We start from the raw sequence: 21526 nt of genomic DNA on the forward strand, positions 1-21526 counted from the left end.
TGGAGTTGAGATCCCCCCTCGCTGTCTTGCTATCGTTATATGTATCTTTCTTTGCGGTAGTCGATCTATTGTTTTCTATAGTATTCTATTCTATTCTACTTCATTTCGCATGACGAACTCGAAGTATGTGTGTATGTGTATGTAGGTATGTATAGATATAATAATGTATATCTAGTAGGTAAGTAGTATAAATAGAGAATAGAGAATGAATTGTAATTTGTAAATTGTATTTTTGTTATTTTTTTTTGGTATTCTTGGAATTTATCTTCACATCCGTTTTTTCTTCCTTCAATTGGTCTTTGGTCTTGATTTTTGATTTTTGATTTTTGATTTTTGATTCGAATTGTTTGAATTTGGGCTCTTTTGAATTATTTTGAGTTGAGTTCTATCTACTTCTACTTCTACTTTTATTTTTCCTGAATTCCAACTGCCTGATTGCCCAATTGCCCCATTGCTCAATTGCACAGTGCAGTGACACTTTTTGTGTGTTTGTCTAGCGATAGATAGATACGGTGATGTATATCCATCTGATCTATCCATATATGTTTGTGTGCTGGTATGCTGGGTTCTACCAGTATATCTTCTCTTTCATCTATCCATCTCATATACAACACCTCTCATGTAGATCATTACGTGGATGGGTGAGTTCCCTCCGGTTCCTCTAGTTGATTGGAGATGGTGTCTGTCTATCCCCCGTAAAAATAGATATGCAGTTCCTAACGCCATGCATGCATGCTTCTCATCATCTCTCGCTGTACAATATCTTACACTCTTTCCTACAACTTTCTCATCTTCTAGAATCCTTGTCACTGGAGTATATGTGCAGCTGCATATGCACATACACATCAAGGCAACGCCCTCATAACGCCCTCAAACGCTACTAGCGCAACCGCGTTTGCAGGGAAAGCTCTCAAGAAACAGGGTAGGAAGCCTCTCCAATACCCTTTCCATCCACTCTCCCTATACACCTCCCTCGCCGCACTCTTCCAGTTTGGAAATCTGCGCACCCCATCTCCCAATCCACCAGCTAGTGGATCTGTCATAATCCGTTGTTTAACCACATCACTCGGGTAACTCGTCATCCAGAAAACCTGTGCCGAGAGACCGCCAGCCCAGAAATTAATGGCAGGGGTACTCAATTGTGTTTTTTCTGACAACAGACGAGTGAAAACATCGTACGAACCCCACCAGAAGAAGAAAAATGAACGGAAGAAAAGAGTAGCGGAGAGACCATGGTAGAGACCTGGTATACCATGATATCGGTAAATTTTACGTGCGCAGTCGATAGGACCGCTATATAGACGTTCGGATTTCTTACTCGAGTATTGGATTTGTAGACGTGCTTTTAGATGTTCGACGGGGGCCGCAATAAAACTTACGGTTGCGCCTGCCATGACACCAGCGAGGGCATGGCCTATAGTGGGCAGTTTGTGGATTTGAGAGGGCGTGAGGGCATCACCGGGACGCGCAAGACTAGATGGGGTGGCGGCCATGCGAGAGGGGGAGAAGAGGGTTTGATGGAGAAGTTTGCGGTAGAAGGTTAGGGAACCGAGCATTATACTATCCATGAACATCCAGCCTACTAAAGGGGGAGTGGCACCCTTGTAGAGACCGCTGAAGCCTTCATTGCGAATGGTGAGGAGAAGACATTGGAGTGGCCCGTTGAATTGGGATGATGTGGAGGTTTGAAGACGGACTTTAATGGTATCGAATGGATGCCCAACTGTTGATGGTATATGATTAGCATTTGTATTTTTCTTATTGCAAGATAGATAGCAATATCAATTGGCAAATCAACTCGCATTCATAAATCACCCAGCATTTTCTCTCCAAAATATAAACAGTGCTCAAATTCGCAAGCAAAGAAACCTCAAATTGTCATACCAGTAAGTTTCGAAACTCCCGAAAACACACCCGCCACGAATCCTCTATAATTCTTTGCCTCTCTCTTCTTCTCTACCATTTTCTCCCCACCGTCGGTAGTATTCCTTCCTATTTGCAACCGCGACATGGTGGCAGACTCACTCGTAGCCATTTCGATTGCCTAGATAGGCTAACTGATCACAAAATCCGCGAGTCTGTTGCAAACATTAAGTCTTGTCTTGTCTTGTCTGACCCTCGTCTGAAAATCACAATGAAGTCCACACCGATAAGACAGGGAGAGACAAGCTAGATGGGAGGAAGCTTTTCGCGAGCAAAGGATCGATTGAGCTTGCTTGCTCGTTTGCTTGGTTGGTTATCAAACAGTAGCTTGTAATTGGAAGGCACGATATTCTCGATTTGTTATGTCGCACAGCAAGGGTCTTGGATCGCCGTTATTTTAGATTGATAATACTTTGCAGCATATTGGTACTACCTAGCTTATTAATAGATCATATCCAATATGTTCGAACTTCGGATGGATGACGAGTTGAACTACCAAACTGGGTGGAGCTATGACTAGGTAGGAATGCTTTGAACTTTGAAGAATCATTTGGCGAAGTCGGAGGCCGTTGCGACCGTGAGCTTCCAAGTTCCAATTGACCTTTTCTTTTTTTTCTTCCTTCTATGATCTCTCTGCCTTATCGACGGGAATCGTCAATGTGTATACATGGTATTGATTGGCTAGATAAGCAACGATGAGAAGCTTGGCTGAGGATAGCTGAGGATAGCTGAGCATAGCGAGCATAGTAAAGCGGCCATCAAAAGCAAGGGAAGTGAGGGGCAGATGGGAATTCAAAGTGGGGGATTATCAAGATCTCGAAACTCGTCGGATGAATTTCGATTATCGTGAGACTCGAGTATCATGAAGCGGTCGGTATAAGGCTGGCTGATTGAACCTTCCCAAACTTCAGATTTTTCTCTTCAAACATGTATTTGTGGGTAAGTTACCTAGGCAGTATGCAATTAGAATACTTCAGATGTCTTTCTACTCACCATTTATTGAAGTTTGAAGCAACAATTGACGCGTTCACATCTTGGCAATTGGGATGAGTCCCGTAACAAAGTGTTTCGTATCTCCATTGGAGGTTTGCTGACATTAGGATATTTAAGGATGTTTAAAAGATGTTGTGATGTGAACCTGTCCCATTTTGATCAATTCTGAGCCAGTAGCCCAAGCACGCCTTTCTTCTTCTATTCCTTTCTACTGTATAAATACTTTTCAATCATTACTAAAGGTTACTTGCTCACTTCTTGCGCTCTTCCTTTCTTGACGAAAAGTTGTTTGTTATCTATCATTGAATACTAAAGCTGTGCTTATTCTTTTGATCAATTCATATATACCCGTCCAATACTACATAATCAATACATCTCACACGCAACACTTCTCGAAGTTGAAGAATATTTCAGGAAAATGACATCCTCCGAACGAGTTACCCAATCCAAGAAGGGTATGTTGTTCTGTTCAGGACAAAATTCGGCACATCTGCCCATCATATCAAAAAATGACTCAACTGACAATACCTTCTCCGCAGTCTGGACAACCCTCATAACCAACACCGCCTACCTCTCCGGTCTTCTAACCCTCGACTACTCCCTCAAAAAACACAACTCCAAATATCCTCTCGTAGCCCTCTACACCGATGCCTTCCCTCCTGAAGGCCACGCTGCGCTCGAAGCCCGTGGTATTCCTAAGCAGCGCATTGAATATCTTCTCCCAAAGAATGGCGGAAAAGATTATTCCAACGACCCTCGCTTCTACGATTGCTGGTCTAAACTCGCCCCTTTTAGTTTAATCGAATATGAGCGCGTTGTGCAACTCGATAGCGATATGTTGGTCCTACAAAACATGGACGAGTTGATGGAATTAGAACTCGATGCGCCGGAGGTGGCGGGCAAGGGACAGAGAGTTTTTGCTGCGGGCCATGCATGTGTCTGCAATCCGCTAAAGAAGAAACATTATCCTGCTGATTGGTTTGTTCAACCTCCAATCTATTCACTTTATCCGAAGGCACAACTAGAGACAAACTAACATTCCTCCAGGGTTCCCGAAAACTGCGCATTCACCTCCCAGCACAACACACCAGAAGTCGCACAAACCACCGGACCACCTCCCAACACCTCTCCTCTCGGTTTCATGAACGGCGGTCTTCAAGTCGTCAACCCTTCTTCTGGCGTATACAACGCCATTCTTGATCATCTTTCCTCAGACGCCGCAATCAATATGGATTTTGCAGATCAATCTCTCCTCTCTGATCTCTTCAAAAATCGATGGGTGCCACTTCCTTATATTTATAACGCCCTCAAAACGTTGAAATGGGAAGGCGTCCATCCTCAAATTTGGAGAGATGATAAAGTAAAAAATATTCATTATATCCTAGCCCCAAAACCGTGGGATGAGATGGATGAGGAGGGAAATTTCATTGGTAAGGATGCGACGCATGCTTGGTGGGTAACACATAACCAGGAGAGGTTGAAGGGGGAGAAGGAGAGGGGAATTAAGGTTGATGGGTTTTAGATGAGTGGTATGTTCTTGTTTGCGACTGGAGAATAGACAGGTACTTGAGTTTTAGGAGACTAGCTGAGAGCCAGCTGTATTGATGGCTCGTATCACATAGCATAGATATTTATAACGTTGAAATTAGAGTAGAAACCTCCATAATTTCTTTACGAAATTAATAAGCGAACCATTGGATATAATTCAAGCTTCAAATACCCAATACCCATCAAGTTCATTTCCATCCATATATCATTTATTTTCCATGTTTCCTCTGGTAATCTCGTCGCTTCATTCCCCAAACATAACTGAGATAGTCCTATTGGTCATATGTAGAACATATAGTTGACTAGTAACATCACAGAATCTCAAGTCTTCTCGTCTTATCTCCTGTTCACCTTTTCGATATCTTCGCTAATGAATCTAATAAAGAACAAACCGAAGTTCCAAGTCCATCCAACATATCGACACTTAAGGTGACATGCCGCCGGACCGAAACACAGATTTCCCGCTCCGAGCATAAAGATTAGAACGGCTGATCAGCTCAAGCCAAGATGTTAATCTCTGTAAGTGTTTTTTCAGCATGTCATATATGGCATTGCATTGTTTAGTATACCGGTGACAAGGAAAGATATGCTATCAACAAATTGAGAGCATGTGATCTAGATGGTAGCTGCGGGTAACCGTAGCTTCAAGAAAATAGGCTAAATCCACCAACGCCTTTCTCCACAACCTTCATCTCTTCCCCAGATTCCCTCCACATTTTCATGCCAGCCTGAGTTGTGGGATTCTTGAAAGTACCTAGGTATCTATGTAACTTCAAGTAGCTTAAGTTTATTTCTACTCCATATCTCGCAAGCTTGGAAGTCAATATACGACTACTGCATCTAGACCTTAGATTCTGCTTTCCTTCTTCGCGAGAGTTTTAGACAAGAGGAAGTTTTAGCTGTCATCGGCTGTTCTCTCTCACGTTCCGAAACTGTGGATGTTCTTCTGGCTTTATTTAGTACCTGATTATGGAAATCACGTTCTTAGTTTCTGTCCTTGCAGTGGGATTATCTTCAAACCCCACAAAATACCATACCTGTCAAGCTGACAGAAGGTATAATACAGATCATATAGCAAGTGGCAGTTCATATAGCACATGATCCTATACAATCCTTTAACGGGCCGTTGCTCCTTAGTCGCTCAGGTACCTGGAAGTTTATGTGATTTCTTTAATCTAAATTTGGTTTGGGTGATTTTCCGTCGATTGTCTTGATTGGATACTGGATATCACTTTAATTGGTCGTTATAGTAAAATGCATCTCGTTTGATATATTTTATCCAGTCATATTTCGCGGGGTCCTGCCAAGAATTTGAAATTATGATGTTCTTCATGATCAATCCATGGTATCTTTTGAGTTCTACTCAGGCTATACAAATTCTACTGGCAAGCCGGCGCCGGACTCCCGTTGTGATATTGGAGTGCAGCTCGCATATAGATGATCAAATGTGAGTGCATGTTAGTTCATCAAGATTTGTATGGCCAACATGGTTAGTCATATCTCAGTCCGACTGATATAAAAGACTGTTCCTTTCTCCAAAATGTGAATATCCAACCACACACACAATCTTTACTTCTTCAATTGTCCTGTCAAAATGGGTTTCAAGAATGTTCTCCTCGCTGCTGCAGCTGTAGCACCTACTGTGTATGCACAAGGTGCAGGTTACGCACAATGTAAGTTATCACGCTTCATTGGTTGGTAATATGGTTTTAACACATCTTTCAGGTGGTGGTCAAGGTTGGACTGGCGCAACAACTTGCGTTTCGGGATTTAGCTGTGTTGTTAGCAATCCATACTATTCTCAGTGTTTACCAGGCGCTGGGGCCACAACAACAGCAACTTCAGCTCCCACCGCAACGACTCCCACCACAATCATCACATCTACCACCAAAGCTACCACGACCACAAGTGGCAGCAGTGCAACAACAACAGCAGCAGTTGCTGGCAATCCATTCGTAGGAAAAGCACTCTATGCGAATCCATACTATGCTTCCGAAATCTCTGCGAGTGCTATTCCTTCACTCACTGGAGCCATGGCTACTAAAGCCGCTGCGGTAGCAAAGGTTCCAACCTTTTATTGGCTGTAAGTCATCGTCTTTAACTAGATGATGGAAATGATAGCTAATAGACTTAGTGACACCGCAGCCAAAGTTCCATTGATGGGAACTTACCTTGCCAATATCCGGGCTTTGAACAAAGCAGGAGCAAGCCCACCTATTGCAGGCACTTTCGTAGTCTACGATTTGCCAGACAGAGACTGTGCCGCCGCTGCTTCGAACGGAGAATATAGCATTGCAGACGGTGGTTTAGCGAAGTACAAAGCTTATATCGATTCCATCGCCGCTCTTTTGAAAACTTACTCCGATGTCAGCGTTATCCTTGTCATTGGTAAGTGAATTCTTTATTTCAAGCTTGTGTAGGTTTGTGGCTAATCATCCAACAGAACCCGACTCGTTGGCCAATCTCGTCACCAACTTGTCAGTCGCAAAATGTGCCGGTGCGCAAGCAGCCTACCTAGAGGGTACCGAATATGCCATCGCGCAATTGAATCTTTCAAACGTCGCTATGTACTTGGATGCTGGTCATGCTGGTTGGTTAGGATGGCCTGCAAACATCGGACCGGCTGCACAACTCTTCGGCAAAGTCTACAAAGCAGCTGGAAGTCCAGCGGCAGTCAGAGGTCTCGCAACTAATGTTGCAAACTACAATGCTTGGACAAGCACCAGTTGCCCATCCTACACCTCTGGCGACTCCAACTGTAACGAGAAATCGTACATTAACGCTCTCGCTCCACTTTTGACCGCTCAAGGTTTCCCAGCTCACTTCATTACTGATACCAGCAAGTAACATCTTTTCGAATCATCTAAGACGATGCTAACAACTCAATAGGTCGAAATGGTGTTCAACCAACCGCCCAACTCGCCTGGGGTGACTGGTGCAACCTCATCGGAACCGGATTCGGTGTTCGACCAACCACAAACACAGGAGATGCATTGGAAGACGCATTTGTCTGGGTCAAGCCCGGTGGAGAAGGCGACGTTAGTTTTCCCACACACCCCATCCCCATCCCTTCTTATTTCAACACATATACTAACCTAACAATTAGGGAACTTCAAACACCAGCGCTGCACGATACGATTTCCACTGCGGACTCGCAGATGCGCTCCAACCGGCTCCAGAAGCGGGTACTTGGTTCCAGGCCTACTTTGCTCAATTGCTTACCAATGCCAACCCAACCTTTTGATCAAGCGGAGAAGTTGGGAGAGGAAAATGAAGATGAGATGGGGAATGAAAAAATCACACACTCTTTACCCACAACGTGATATGGAGAAGAAAAAAAGTTCTTCGATATATGGTCGATCGTTACATGTTCATTGTTTTTTGTCACTGTTCCGATTCGATTCGATTAAAATATGTATATAAACTTTTTACCTCTTCGATTCTTCTGTATATATCAAATACAAATTGTTCTCTTTATGTTTGAGAGTTGGATATTCAATATCTGTGCGAACGTACGTGTATGGGAAATGAATAGTCGCCTACTAACCTACTGATTGTCATTTCGGATGTTTTATGTTTTATTGAGATTATGCAGAGGAGTACTTTCTGAACACGTGGAAATATTTCCAGATGATTGTTCTTGAAAGTAAATTTATCTTCCTGATGATGTGTTTTTGTTGGATTATTCAACTAGATGTGTTATATATGTAATCGAGAAGGTATATTGACGTTGGTAGGTATCTAAAACATTTGATTGTAATTGTAATTGCAATTGTAATAATATTAATATTGTTTATATTAAAGTAGGTATATAGATATCAAACTACCATCCTGCAGTCTACAAATTGATGGACTTGGATTTTTCGGCTTTGGAGAAAGAAATTCGAAGGATAGATTTAGATAGTTTTTACGGTAGTGTTGCGTATCTTTTGTATTGCTTTAAAATGTTTGGGTTTTTGAGGGGAAAGGGTAGAGAGCGGACGGGAGTATATATATATTTTTTTTTTGGTTAGGAATTGGAAGTTTAGGATATGTTCGATGGGAGAAATTCTCTTGAGGGAAATAAATTTAGATAGTATTGAGTTTCAACTTTCAATCAAGAGGAATTGGTATGATAGCATGGCATGGTATGGTATGGGATAGTATGTACTTTGTATGAATTTGTGAGATTGTAATCTTACAATTCATTCAATATTTAGGGAGTTTGTGTTTGGGGATGATAGGTTTATTGAACTAAAGGATGGAGGCTCGTAGGTAGGTACTTGACAGATACATTTCGCAGGCTGGGACAATTCTAAATTTCAAGTTCGAAGAGAAAAAATGGAAGATGGAAAATATGCAGAGTGGATTCAAATTTTTAAATGAAGGTTAGGGAGGGAGACAGTCTTGTGATACATGGGAACTTTTTTTCTTTTTGATTAATTAAGGTTATCTGGGTTAAGAGGCGGTAGGTATGTATCAGAATTACCGGGCTCCTCAAAAATTATATTAGCATGTCATTAATTAAGGTTAAATATCCTCCTGGGATCTGGGGAAAAAGGATAAATAGATAGAAGAGATGCAATGCAATGCTTGTTCCACCACATGCATGTTGTATAAACAAACAGCGCACCAGAAAGTGCAAACAGAATAGCCGAAATCTGGGGTATGTGGCATTTCTTGGTGACAGAGCATGGCTGAATGGGAAGAGGTTAAGGTTATTTACCCCTGGATTTATCCGAGGATGGGTGGTGCGGTGCGGGTCCGGCTTATGCTGGTGCGCTTTGTGATTGATAGGAATAGAGTTGGGGTCGGGGTTGGGGCGAGCCTTGGCGTGTATGTACTGTGTACTACTCGTATGTACCGCGGTATGTACGTACGGAGTACAGCCTGTACAGGGGATTAAGATGGGGATGGGAATGGAAATTTAAGGGTTGAGGAAATTTTTTTGTGTAGATTTAAGGGGGGAGGGAAGGAGGGTTTGTAGGTATGGTGGTGGGGAATTCGGAGGATTTTTGGAAAGGGAAAATTGGTAGATAGATGATGATTAGACTTTGAATAGAATTCCGAGTATTTCATTCTTTTCCTTTTCCATCCACTAATCTAAGAGAAATACAAATGCAAATCCCATCTAGACCTATCTCCTACTCCGCCCACAGAAACAATTAGACAAACAAACCCCAGAGATAAATTGAGCGGACCCACTTTCTCATCTCATCTCTTTCACAATACCGACCCTCGGTCCGGCCCAACCCCATACACATGAAACTCTTCCCGCAATCCCGTTTCGGAGCCCCATCGTCTTCTTTCCGACAAGTCAACATTTCACGTACTTAAACTAAGCTAAGCTCCAGTATTATATGGCAGTTTAGAATCACGAGATTGGTAAAGATGACGCATACCCCATATATCATGCAATAGTGGAGTATTAGTACCAGAGTAAACCTAGGAGATTTAATGTATAGAGCGGGTATGCATTCTTATATTTTCTTTTAGGGGGGAGGGGAAATGAGAATGAATCTGGAACACGGGGGTTTCGGTCCGTGGATGGAGATCTTTGGTGAGGTGATAGGAATCGATGGCAATGGGATGTAGGGAGAGTATTCAGATCGGCAATTAGGGGGTTAATTGGAGAACTTAGGTATACACCGGTGATAGCGTGCCGGGTTTCGATGATGGGTTGGAATCTGGACTATATGATCCGCATGAATACCTTGGCGTTTCCAAGATATAAACATTCTCGTTCGCGCTGTTTATACATCATATTTTTAGCCACCTCTCTTCATACCTTCAAGATGAAGCTCTCAACTCCCCTATACACAATCGTTCCAATCGTGTCTGCCGCCGCTGCACAAGGCGTCGCGTACGCACAGTGTGGCGGTACGGGGTGGACTGGCTCTACAACTTGTGCGTCGGGTTATGTGTGTACATACGGGAATGCGTATTACTCGCAATGCTTGCCTGGAACTGGTGAGTCTGCTTCCGAGAGAGAGACAGAGAGGGAGAAAGTTACAGCAGCGTATGAAGACAAAATGCCAACATATGGCAATATAGCAACTTTAACAACAGTTACAAGTGCAACAACCAGTGCAGCCGCAACACCAAGTTCGACGGGAAAGACAAAGTATAGTAAGTTCATGCTATTAGTACCATTTCATGAGAATATTATGATTGAAGAACTCGTACTGACACGTTCAAGTTGGTACCAATATCGCCGGATTCGACTTCGGCTGCACAACAGATGGTACATGTCTAACCAACAAAATCTTGCCAGTGCGTACTCCTCCTTTTCTAACTCTAATTGCCCGCTAACTCTACTCCCCAACAGGCTCTCAAAAGCCTCAACAATGGCCCCGATGGCCTAGGTCAAATGACCCACTTCGTCTCCAAAACTGGTCATAATATTTTCCGTCTCCCCGTTGGCTGGCAGTACCTTGTGAACAACAATCTCGGGGGAACACTCGACAGCTCCAATCTTGCGACCTATGATCAGCTGGTCCAGGGATGCTTGGCAACGGGTGCTACCTGCATAATTGATATCCATAACTATGCGAGGTGGAATGGAGGCATCATTGGACAGGGAGGACCAACGGATGCGCAGTTCGTGAGTCTGTGGACTCAATTGGCGGCGAAGTATAAGTCAAATACTAAGATCGTTTTTGGATTGATGAACGAACCACATGGTGTGTATTTTCCTTTTCTTGAGGGGGTGGAGCGTGAAGTGGAGGAGAGAGGAAAGAGGAGAGGAGAAATGAATACTTGAATACGAACTAATGGGAATATAGATTTGAATAGTATAACCACCTGGGCAGCAACGCTTCAAAAAGTTGTTACTGCTATTCGTCAAGCGGGCGCAACATCTAACATGCTTCTACTCCCTGGTACTGACGTAAGTATAGTGACACCATACATTCTTTCTGAGCGCTTTTCTTCCAAACCACTGCAAGCTTCTTCATGACTTTAAATCAATTCACTAACTTCAACCATCTAGTACACATCCGCAGGCGCTTTCATCACCAACGGTAGCGCCGCCGCCCTCTCCAAAATTACCAATCCTGATGGCACTTTCACCAATCTGATCTTCGACGTACACAAATATCTCGACTCCGATAATTCTGGAACCCACACCGAGTGCGTAACCAACAATATCGATACTGCATTCGCACCACTAGCAACTTGGCTACGGGCAAATAAGAGACAAGCTATCTTGAGCGAGACAGGCGGTGGAAATACCGCAAGTTGTCAGAAGTACTTGTGTCAACAAGTTGATTATTTGAAGTATGTTTCCAAGTTTCTTTCGTCTTTGAGATTGGGAATGAAAGGCTGTGGTATATGTTATTAACGATGTGATTGCACAGTGCGAACTCGGATGTCTATTTGGGATATATTGGATGGTCTGCCGGAAGCTTCGATTCAACTTACGGTAAGTGCAGCAATTTTCTATATGCCCATCATTTTTTGTTCGACAACATACTAATATTCATGTGACAGAATTGGTAGAAACGCCTATTGGAAGTGGATCTTCTATGACTGACCAAGCGCTCGTTGCGGCTTGTCTTACTCGAAATTAGTAGCAATGAGGATTGATTGATCGGGGCTGGTAAATTTTGGTGAAAAGATTGTACATAGTGGAATGAGTCTGTATATATTCGATTGGCTGTACATAGGAAGCACTACGCGAGAAAGAGGAAGAATAGAACAACTTCGTCTTTACTCTTCAATACGGATTGTTTTTTTTTGCATCAGTGAAATGAAATGAGAATTTCAAACGCATTGGAAGGCTTTATCGAATTTAACGACTGGGATTGTACAGAGGAATGAAATAGTGAGTTCAATGGAACCACCGGCAGTTGTAGACGATAACAAAATACTGTTTGCATTTGAAGTCAATAGCAGAGCCCCACTATAAATTAAAGTTTCGGCAAGAATAATTCGGATGACAGCATTGTATCCAGTAGATTTAGCCTTTGAAGTACCCAAGTTCATCCGCCTGAAACGCGACATCTGGCAGTTTTCGCATTTCTGTATTTCCTGGAGATTTACATCGGGTTATGATCTTGGTCTAGCAGCCATCACGTTCCTGTGCTAAGTGGATGACACGCTGCTATTTTTTTTCTTTTTTTTGCTTTTTATATCTCTGAAAAAAGATGCATCTTTTGCGGTTTTTTGGAAGCCGCTGCGCCACCAAGTGATGAAAGCAACCGGCTACCTATATGAAGACCCACCAGATGTGAAATGTGGTCATAAAGAGATCGTAAACTGTTACAATTCTTAGATCAAGGAAGTCCACTGTTTTCACATTGTTTTATTAAGACTCTCACTTGACGATCGAGAAATTTGGGGGTACTCTTCAGTTCGTCTGATTTGGTTATATGTCCTCGTGCTTTCCTGCATAAATTACATTTCTTCGATCTATTATTCCTTGGTTGGCCTGGGTTTAACTCGAGACAACTTTCTCTTCTCCGTCATCCATGAGCATGTCGTCATTTCTAAGGGTAGCGATATTGTACAGATGTTCGATAGCGTAAGACAATCGGAACATTTGTACTTGACCTGGAAATAATGGCCAGAGATTATACATCAAAGACTTCTTGAAGATCGACTATCAGATTGGTATCCGCTTGAGCTCATGAGTACATCAGCTTGTGTGAAGACGACATAAAGATACTGAGTTTGAAATGATGCAGAACTCAATAAATTCTGGATAGAAAAATCAAAAGATACCCTCCTCACAGACATACCAAGTGCGGTCAAGCGAAACTCACGTGCCGTGAGTTTCTCAGAAAAGAAAAGAACAACAACCAAGTGAAAAAAGACCGCGAACGTATGACATTTTGGGTACTAGGTAAACAAATCGCTGTGGGATTCTTGCAATTTCCGTATTTCAATGTCACTGACATGATATAGTGATGGCCTAACCTTTGATATCGATTATCTCCAGCCGTCAAGTATCAATATAACCCAGAATCTGAATCTTCGACAAGACGAACTCTGAGCCCATGTCTCCCGCTAATCAGATACTAGAATCACCAGTTGTAGCATTCTTGATACCCAGACTTTGTCTACAAATACAAACCACACGCCCATCTTGGCATTACCCAAATTCACAAAAACCATTCCAAGCCTCAAAACCACCCACGTGATCATCCCTAGCAGAAAAAGATGCAACGACGGCACGAAGTTTTTGACGAGATATCTGAGGTTACGTTTGTTGCATATCGCATACGAGCCGACCCGTTTCATTTCCTAAATGAGCAAGTCACGATCAAGATCTATACGAGATATTGTATGCTTGTGCCATGTTGGTGACATGCTGTGGTGCTTTGAGGTTGTAGTGCAGCGATTTTTATGTAAAAACGGGTGAGCTTGATCTGGGGAATCCTGGAAATGGGAGGTTGAGATGTGGTGGTGAGAGAACAAGAGTGGTATAGATAACTAATGTAGTCAAATCATATCTGGGCAACGTACATATCTCGAGTGGTTCGTGAGCCGTCTTGGATGGTAAGAATTAAGTGAGTGGTCACTATAAAATAGTCCTAACGACGGGACGGGATAGAAAGTATACTAGGCTGAGTCGAGGCTGGTTCCACAAGCCGACACGGCCCGATTGAGCACGTGCTCTCATCATTCTGCCAGGAAGCGGTGAAGATAAAATGGAATGGGAAATTGGTTCTGTTCTACGGTTTACCACCCAGTTAGATATCTAGGAAGTAGAGAACGTTGTAAGTAAAAAATCCGACTGAGCCAATAATATCATGAAAACGGAGAGTCATCGTGTAGAATCATCGAAAGACTTAAAGGGATATGGCTAAATCTGGCGTAGTCAGCCATGATTCGACGCGGGCATAGGAGATCTCAACTCAGAATGCCATCCTCATTTTAAGCAGATCCTTCTCGATGATCTCATCTTTCTTCTTCATAAGTTCTTCCATATCCCATGGACAGCTTACGTATCGTCCACCAAGCCACTCTTTGCGCTCAGAAGCCAACCATGCAATCGTATCCCCAGCTATCTCTGGACGGTCAGGAAACCGATTCCGCACCTCTTCAGGAGCGGTCTCAGTAATCTTCGTCTTGATCGCACCCGGATTAACACAATAGGTCAGAATTCCTTGATCGCAATATTCCAATTGTAAAGATTCGGTTAACCTCAAAATTGCAAGCTTTGAGCTCCGATAACTTGCACTTCCAGGACGAGCGCTCAATGCACCTGAAGAGGATACATTGATCATTGTGCATAAGCCGTTATTGTTTGCACGAGCCAAAAGCTGCATAGAAAGGAAGGCACGAGCAATGTTTAGGATCCCGTGAATATTGACCTCCAAAGTTCGCCAGTGAACATCTGGATCTGAATCGAGTAACGGCTTGTATGGTTCCATATGAGCTGCATTGTTGATGATGATATCCAGACGTCTATCAAACCGTTCTGATACGATCTTATACATTGCTTGAACGCTTTCTTCTTTCGAGATGTCAACGGTATAGCTCAGCACCATAGGCTCCGAATGTCCGGCTTGCGTTGCAGTCAGTTTAAGCTTCGTGACAAGATCGTCTGATACGCCGTGGAGATCAGCTAATGCTACTGCTGAAGCACCCGCACGCACGAATGCTGTAGCTGTAGCATATCCAACCCCATCCTCCCACGCTGCCCCTGTAACTAAAACATTTTTCCCAGTAAGGTCCAGCTTGATTGGGGAAATGTAGTCATAAGTCGTAGAGTACCGTGTGGCTGTAAAGTTGCCACCAGAGAGCGCTAATCTATCTGACATTGTTGATCTTGTAAGTCCCGTGAGATTATACAACCTGGGGGATAGAAATTACAGCTACACACAAGCAAGAAACTGAATTGTACACATGTCAGGATCGTGCGAGAAATGTGAATAACGATATTCTCCAATTAAGTTGCACCGCTAATTGGCAGATAGCCATCGTTGTTTGCATTGGTGTTGACTGGCGTTGTTCTCCACTACGGACAAGTCTGCTTAGAAATCTGAGAACGCAATGACACTATGTCTCGATATAAGGATATCCGGACATTACATCCTTGACACCATGATGTTTGGCCCCATTCACTTAAAAAGCAACCAATCTCTTTGTGCATTGTGAAGGTGGACGTCGCTTCTTTAGCCACTAATCGCTAGCAGTAGGATGCATAATGGGTACGCACGAGAAATACACCGAGAAGCAAGACGGGGGCGCTAGAATAGGTGGTAATCTTCTTATGATCAGATCCAAAGAATCTCATTATCGAATTAAAAACCATTGAATGTGGGCTATTAAGGTGATTCTGCGACTTCGTGATGATCTTTCCTTAGAAGAGAACATATCAGTAGGTTAAGCAATCACTCAAATTTCAATCTCGTTCGAAAACATAGAACTGATATTCGAATCCAGGTGTCGGCTCATTCCCGTCGAGTAAAACTATGCCAAGCTTCAGTCTACACCGCAGCGTAGACACCCAAAGCTAAATGTTAAATCGACCACAGCTCCGCATATCCCGAAGTGGCTAACCATATTCCACTCAACAATTCCACACATGGAATGGCGAAAAGCCATTTTACCAATTCAAGGATTCCTTACTTAGAGCTTCTGTCATGGGCGTTAAAGATACCCCATACTCACTCAAAGCATCAATATCCACATTATAACGAACATCGCGCTGCCATATCTGTGCCCCCACAACTCCATTGCCTTGCTTCCGAAGGGCCCTCGCCACTAGATTGGGTAGGTATTCAACGGTGATCTCTTTACCACTCACCGCACCCAATCGATCAGCTATTTCAGCGGCTGACAATTTCTCGGCAGCTAGCGTGAGAGTCTTCTTAGAATATCTATTGGGTGATTGAATAACTTTGGTAGTAAAGCGAGCAATATCCCCAACGCTGATGAGGTCTAGAAGCGTGCTGGGGAGGAACGCAATTCGAGGCGTTTGCAATTCTGAAAGTCCTAGGAACATATGATCACATTTTGGGCAGCAAAAGCTCTGCATGAAGAACGCAGGTCGTAGAATTGTCCAGTAACTGAAACCCAAAGTGCGAACCATTTTCTCAATCTCGCCTTTCTGGATCCAATACTGTGCTGATGGATATTCCTTGCTCCAATCATGGAAAGTCTCATGATCTCCAGTTTTCGCAACGCTAGATCAAACCACCTGGGTCACCTTTTCCTGCTGGGCAGCTTCCAGCACATTCTTCGCATATAAAATTTCGTTCTTCAGATTTGGCGGAAGGGCGAGATAGATAGTGTCCGCACCGCTAATGGCTCTAGAAACTACTCCAAAGGATTCTAAATTGCCAGTATGAACCTCCGCTCCTAGAACTCGTAAAGCTTGGGCCGCGCTGGAAGAGGAAACGCGGACGAGGATTTTTACTTTGTAACCAAGCTGAAGTAATAGTATAAATAATGGACGACGTTGTTCACCGGTAGCGGCAGCAATAAAGACACTTTTGGCCATTGTGAATTTATAAAAATTAAACACTGGATGTGAGGAGCAAAACAATAAGGGTTCAAATGAGAGAATGCTTTCTTCAGAACGAAACTTCGCTCATAGAGGACATATCCTTGCTTGTTTGTGTCTTAAAAATCATTGAATCCCGAGTTTCCTGGGGAATGACGAGGGGAGGATTTAGGACCAATTCAGGTCAAAAAGAGGGTGATATGCAGCTAGCGTAGGTCGAGAGAGAGGTTGATCGGATTGTGGGGTTGTGGTTACGCTTCCGATGTTCCCTGAGGCGAGTGACAGTCTCTGTAATGGCATGCAGCTGCATAACGTACTGGATATCTGAGTCTTCTCCAACTGAAACTTGGGACAAAATCTTAGGAGTCTCGTCCACAAACCTTAAAGATGCCTTGTAATGGTGGCCAGTGGGTAGAATAGCCTTTTGAAACTCTACTGTAGAAAATGCTATGGGGATTAGGTGCTGAATCTTGCGTAACAACCCGATAATATCTATAAGATACCTGTCCGCTCGTGTTACGTTCTTTCTCTAACTAGAACAGCAGCAATTCAGGGAAAAGGCTTTGTCAGTCGCTTCAAGGAGGGAGTACGATGCTCCTTTGCCTTTGGGGAATTGATGGTCCTAGAAAATTAAATGCAACGAGAGCGAACATTACTTTGTTTTGAGACATAATGCTTTGTAACGCCGTCACGATTTGTTTTGCTTTGCGTTATATATAGCCTACCATTATTCTTACCCTCTTGGCGTTGCAGAAAAGCCCATACGTCCACATCAGCGATATTATCAAACCAATAACGATTAGTAATCTCTCTCTTCGCTTCGTTGGCCCGAAACTTAAAATTCTTAGTGTATACTCGTACCGGTATCTAATATTTATTAAGGATTTCATGTCAAGCTAAACTTAAAATATAAATTAGCTTTCTTCACTCATGCCACTCCATTATATTTTCTCCATCTTCACAATCTGCATCACTTCATTGGTATCACTCTTCAGATTTTGATACTTTCCCCATACTTTTTTTTCACTTTGTGGAATGAAAGTTATTCTAAATTTCCTGCAATAATCATCCATTTCCCCACGATTTGGGCCACAATCGCGCTTCGTACTCCTGACTAGCACGTAAATCTAATACCATGGCTGATTCTCGGACCCCAATCTCCCACTCACAACGCGTCGCACTTCGTCGATATTACCAGACAACTACTCCGAAGCCTTCCCAGTCTGAACTGAAAGCGTGGTTCCAGTCTCGCTTCGGCTACAATATTAGTCAGTCCATCGTCAGTCGAAGCCTCAGCAACAGCTTCGCTTATCTAGATGTCTCTAATGCTTCAGACTCTGAATTTCGAACACGAAATTGTCAATGGCCTTGGCTAGAGACTTTACTCACAGATTGGCTTCCAGAAGTGGAGGCTGGATCCGGTAAAGTTACACACAAAACCATCGGACAAAAGGCCAAGGAGCTAAGGGATCAATCAGACGAGTCACGGCGTTTAGTGACGCCAAAATTTTCTCATGGCTGGGTTGTCAAATTCAGACGGAGATACGAGATGAGGCTCCAAAATTCCCTCAAACAGGATCACACAATTCTGACACCAGATCATCCATCGGGCGGAAATTCCTCTTCGCTGCCATGTGGAAGCTCTGCGGGCACATGCAACCAATCTCTAATCTCATTTTCGCCCCAAACAGAGGCATCAACAACCACCTCTTTAGCAAATAACTCCAGCCTCGCTACCGAGATGAATATATCAGCGACACCTACGATATCATCTGATCATTTTGTCCACCTTGTTCAACACAATTCTTATCGGGCTTTAATGTCTAATAAAGATCTAATATTTGCATCAACACTCATTCTCAAGGCATCACCTCTGACAGCACCTATCACACAGTTTGCTACTAAAATTTGTGGCGGCCTAACAGTCGTCCATCCTCTTGATGGCATACTTATGCCTGGTTCACTATATCCAACGGAATTGCAGATGACCTGTGCCCATACGGGCGTTATAAATATGTTTCCTTTCCCGAAATTTCGGAATAACCTCATTCAGAAAGGTGTAAATTTCGTGCCTGAAGAAATTTGTCGGGACCTCTTTGGTGATATTTTCCCAGATTATGTTACACCAACACCAGATGCTCATGAATGTACATTACAAATGCGTGATGTTTTAGCAGCACTGCCGTCAATTGAAGAAAACGATTCTAGTATCGATGGTTCCGAAGACCAGGATGATTACACAGCTGGACGTAAATGTATGATCAACTGGGGTCATCCATGGAATGTAGAAAGTTGGGAAGTTACACCCGGCTTTGTGAAAAAATGGAGCTGGGCACCAGAAGGATGTGATGATTTGATCCAAGCAAGCAATAAATGGCGTGCATCTAGAAACGAGAGGCTGATAACGTGGAATGCAAATATTGGAAGCTCGACTGTTGAAGTCTTTTAGATGATGATTGGAAAGAACTCTACCTGGTCTAACTCTTACCAGTTGTAATATAAGAACCAGTGAGGAAGGCATAAGGATAGAGGATATTGATTGAATTACAAGCGCCATATCATACTACATCCCCTTTGAAAGTGACAAATTTCCAGACAAAGAGCTGTGTAGAAATTTCAATGCTACAAATTCAAAAGTTTGAAACGTTCTCTAAAAAACAAAGCCACATTGTAAATTTTTAAGAACATAGTATGGAGGTGTGTGCGGAATTTTTTGGTCATAACTATTTCTTCTACCTTTGTCGATGTTTCTTGATAGGGGGAGGGTAAAGATCACATGGCCCCCTTCCCCTTCCCCTTCCCTCCCTTCCCTTCCTTAGCCAGAGGGGGAAAAAATATTTCCATTCGATGCGTTTGGAGAAGTATATATAAGCCAATATTCGTATCAAAGAAATTTCAATTGTATGGTGAAGTGGTTGATATTTAATTGAAAAGATGGGAAAGAAATGATTTGAACTTCCATAGTCTGATATACCTACCAATAGAGGCGGATAACTAATCATTACATCCTTATATCGAAACACATCCTTATACCGTAATACATCCTTATGTCGAGACACATCCTTATATCGGAACACATTCTTATATCGAGACACATCCTTCTACCGAGTCATGTTTTTGCTACTGTAGCAAGAGAGCGTGATCAAGAATATAGCCCTGTTCCAGGATACAATAGTTCTTTTATCTCGTAATAGACGAGATTTGTCAGAATTTTTTTGGTTTCCGCAGCACACCGAGATGTTGGATTACGCATGAAATGGGTCGTGAAGTAAGTAGTAGCACTAGTATAGCTGAAGACGGAGAGGGGATAGGTCCAGCTTTGACTGCTCATGTGTAAGAAAAGTCCGATTCCTGTTGATTTATAATACCAAAGGTAAACTATGAATCTCCATCGCCGCCCAGGAGTTAAGGTTCCAATTCGAAAGTCCAGAATTGAAGGTTCAAGCAACGAAAAGAAATATAAATAGTTCCCCTATGTCTCCCAAATTAGAACTCACATCTTCTACATCATTACCAAATTTCAAACACCAAATCCAAATATACGCACTCTCTCAATCACGATGTCTCGATACGCAGAAGTTTATCTGAATCCCAATGGCCCTGGGGATGCTCGTCCAACAGCTATTCAAATCATCAAGGACGAAGGTGCGGAGGGCAAGCTAGCTGGGAAAGTTATTGTTATCACAGGCACTTCGGCTGGAATAGGTATTGAGACAGCACGTGCTCTGTCTTTGACTGGCGCAAAACTGTTGTTGACCGCACGAGATTTGAATAAAGCCAAGAACGCTTTGGATGGAATCCTCGCACCAGGACGCGCTGAACTGGTCAAGATGGACAACAATTCACTTAGCAGCGTACGTGTCGCCGCAAATGATATTCTCCAGAAGTCAAACAACCAAGTCAACATCCTTATTAACAACGCCGGTATCATGGCTCTGCCTAAATTGGAGCTTACGGAAGATGGCTTTGAAAAGCAATTTGGAGTCGATCATCTATCTCATTTCCTCCTTTTCGAGCTTTTGAAGCCAGCTCTCCTCGCCAGCGCCAGCCCAGAATTCTCATCTCGAGTCGTTAATCTCGCCTCTTCTGCCCATCACGTAGCACCGATCAACGAATCAGGCAACTACAATTTCGAGAAGACCGATTACAATGAATGGGTTGCATATGGGCAAGCCAAAACCGCCAATATCTACATGGCCAATGAAATCGAGCGGCGCTACGGATCCCGAGGGCTTCACGCCACAAGTCTTCATCCTGGAGTAATTGCCTCAACGGGACTCATGCAGTATATGGACCCTGCAGTGGTTGAAGAATTGAAAAAGGATAAAAGCGCATACAAAATAATGAAAACGCCAGAGCAGGGCGTTGCAACAACAGTGTGGGCTGCCATTGGAAAAGAATGGGAAAGTAAGGGCGGAGAATATCTTGCTGAGTGCGGAAAGACAACTCGTGGGAATGAGAATCACGAGATTACAGGTGCAGGGTTTGCAGGGCATGCTTACGATCCTGAGGCTGAGGCTCGACTTTGGAAAGATTCGTTGGCAATGGTGGGTTTGAAAGACGATCAGTAGGATGGATCTTCTCTCTTAATTCAGGAGCGTCGGCGATAAATCTTTCTGACAATTT

General features: G+C 43.1%; 8 protein-coding genes across 8 annotated transcripts; 5 read left to right on the plus strand and 3 right to left on the minus strand.

Annotated features, from left to right (window-relative positions):
- Positions 1 to 238: 238 nt before the first annotated feature.
- EAF02_005506 (uncharacterized protein) lies at positions 239 to 2428 on the minus strand. Its single transcript, XM_038901554.1, has 2 exons — positions 1885 to 2428; positions 239 to 1723 (listed from the first exon to the last, which is right to left on the minus strand). Exons 1-2 carry the CDS (start codon positions 2033 to 2035, stop codon positions 846 to 848), a joined length of 1029 nt encoding a protein of 342 aa, XP_038758894.1. The 5' UTR covers positions 2036 to 2428; the 3' UTR covers positions 239 to 845.
- A 906-nt stretch (positions 2429 to 3334) lies between these two features.
- Positions 3335 to 4438, plus strand: EAF02_005507 (uncharacterized protein; the record flags this gene model as incomplete). The annotated part of the gene is made up of 3 exons (XM_038901555.1): positions 3335 to 3371; positions 3456 to 3894; positions 3964 to 4438. The coding sequence occupies 3 exons, from the start codon at positions 3335 to 3337 to the stop codon at positions 4436 to 4438; spliced, it is 951 nt and encodes a 316-aa protein (XP_038758895.1).
- A 1620-nt stretch (positions 4439 to 6058) lies between these two features.
- Positions 6059 to 7708, plus strand: EAF02_005508 (uncharacterized protein; the record flags this gene model as incomplete). The annotated part of the gene is made up of 6 exons (XM_038901556.1): positions 6059 to 6137; positions 6190 to 6547; positions 6599 to 6852; positions 6908 to 7303; positions 7354 to 7502; positions 7571 to 7708. 6 exons carry the CDS (start codon positions 6059 to 6061, stop codon positions 7706 to 7708), a joined length of 1374 nt encoding a protein of 457 aa, XP_038758896.1.
- A 2530-nt stretch (positions 7709 to 10238) lies between these two features.
- EAF02_005509 (uncharacterized protein) lies at positions 10239 to 12014 on the plus strand (the record flags this gene model as incomplete). Its single annotated transcript, XM_038901557.1, has 8 exons — positions 10239 to 10413; positions 10498 to 10572; positions 10643 to 10716; positions 10772 to 11126; positions 11229 to 11332; positions 11435 to 11721; positions 11802 to 11866; positions 11935 to 12014. The coding sequence occupies 8 exons, from the start codon at positions 10239 to 10241 to the stop codon at positions 12012 to 12014; spliced, it is 1215 nt and encodes a 404-aa protein (XP_038758897.1).
- Positions 12015 to 14303: 2289 nt separating this feature from the next.
- On the minus strand, positions 14304 to 15212 carry EAF02_005510 (uncharacterized protein; the record flags this gene model as incomplete). Its single annotated transcript, XM_038901558.1, has 1 exon — positions 14304 to 15212. One exon carries the CDS (start codon positions 15210 to 15212, stop codon positions 14304 to 14306), a length of 909 nt encoding a protein of 302 aa, XP_038758898.1.
- Positions 15213 to 16000: 788 nt separating this feature from the next.
- On the minus strand, positions 16001 to 16897 carry EAF02_005511 (uncharacterized protein; the record flags this gene model as incomplete). The annotated part of the gene is made up of 2 exons (XM_038901559.1): positions 16001 to 16534; positions 16592 to 16897. 2 exons carry the CDS (start codon positions 16895 to 16897, stop codon positions 16001 to 16003), a joined length of 840 nt encoding a protein of 279 aa, XP_038758899.1.
- A 1138-nt stretch (positions 16898 to 18035) lies between these two features.
- Positions 18036 to 19349, plus strand: EAF02_005512 (uncharacterized protein; the record flags this gene model as incomplete). Its single annotated transcript, XM_038901560.1, has 1 exon — positions 18036 to 19349. One exon carries the CDS (start codon positions 18036 to 18038, stop codon positions 19347 to 19349), a length of 1314 nt encoding a protein of 437 aa, XP_038758900.1.
- A 1111-nt stretch (positions 19350 to 20460) lies between these two features.
- Positions 20461 to 21471, plus strand: EAF02_005513 (uncharacterized protein; the record flags this gene model as incomplete). Its single annotated transcript, XM_038901561.1, has 1 exon — positions 20461 to 21471. One exon carries the CDS (start codon positions 20461 to 20463, stop codon positions 21469 to 21471), a length of 1011 nt encoding a protein of 336 aa, XP_038758901.1.
- Between the last annotated feature and the right edge of the window lie 55 nt (positions 21472 to 21526).

This window comes from Botrytis sinoallii (assembly GCF_014898435.1).
Source record: "Botrytis sinoallii strain Bc 23 chromosome Unknown BSIN_008, whole genome shotgun sequence".
Lineage (NCBI taxonomy): Eukaryota > Fungi > Ascomycota > Leotiomycetes > Helotiales > Sclerotiniaceae > Botrytis > Botrytis sinoallii.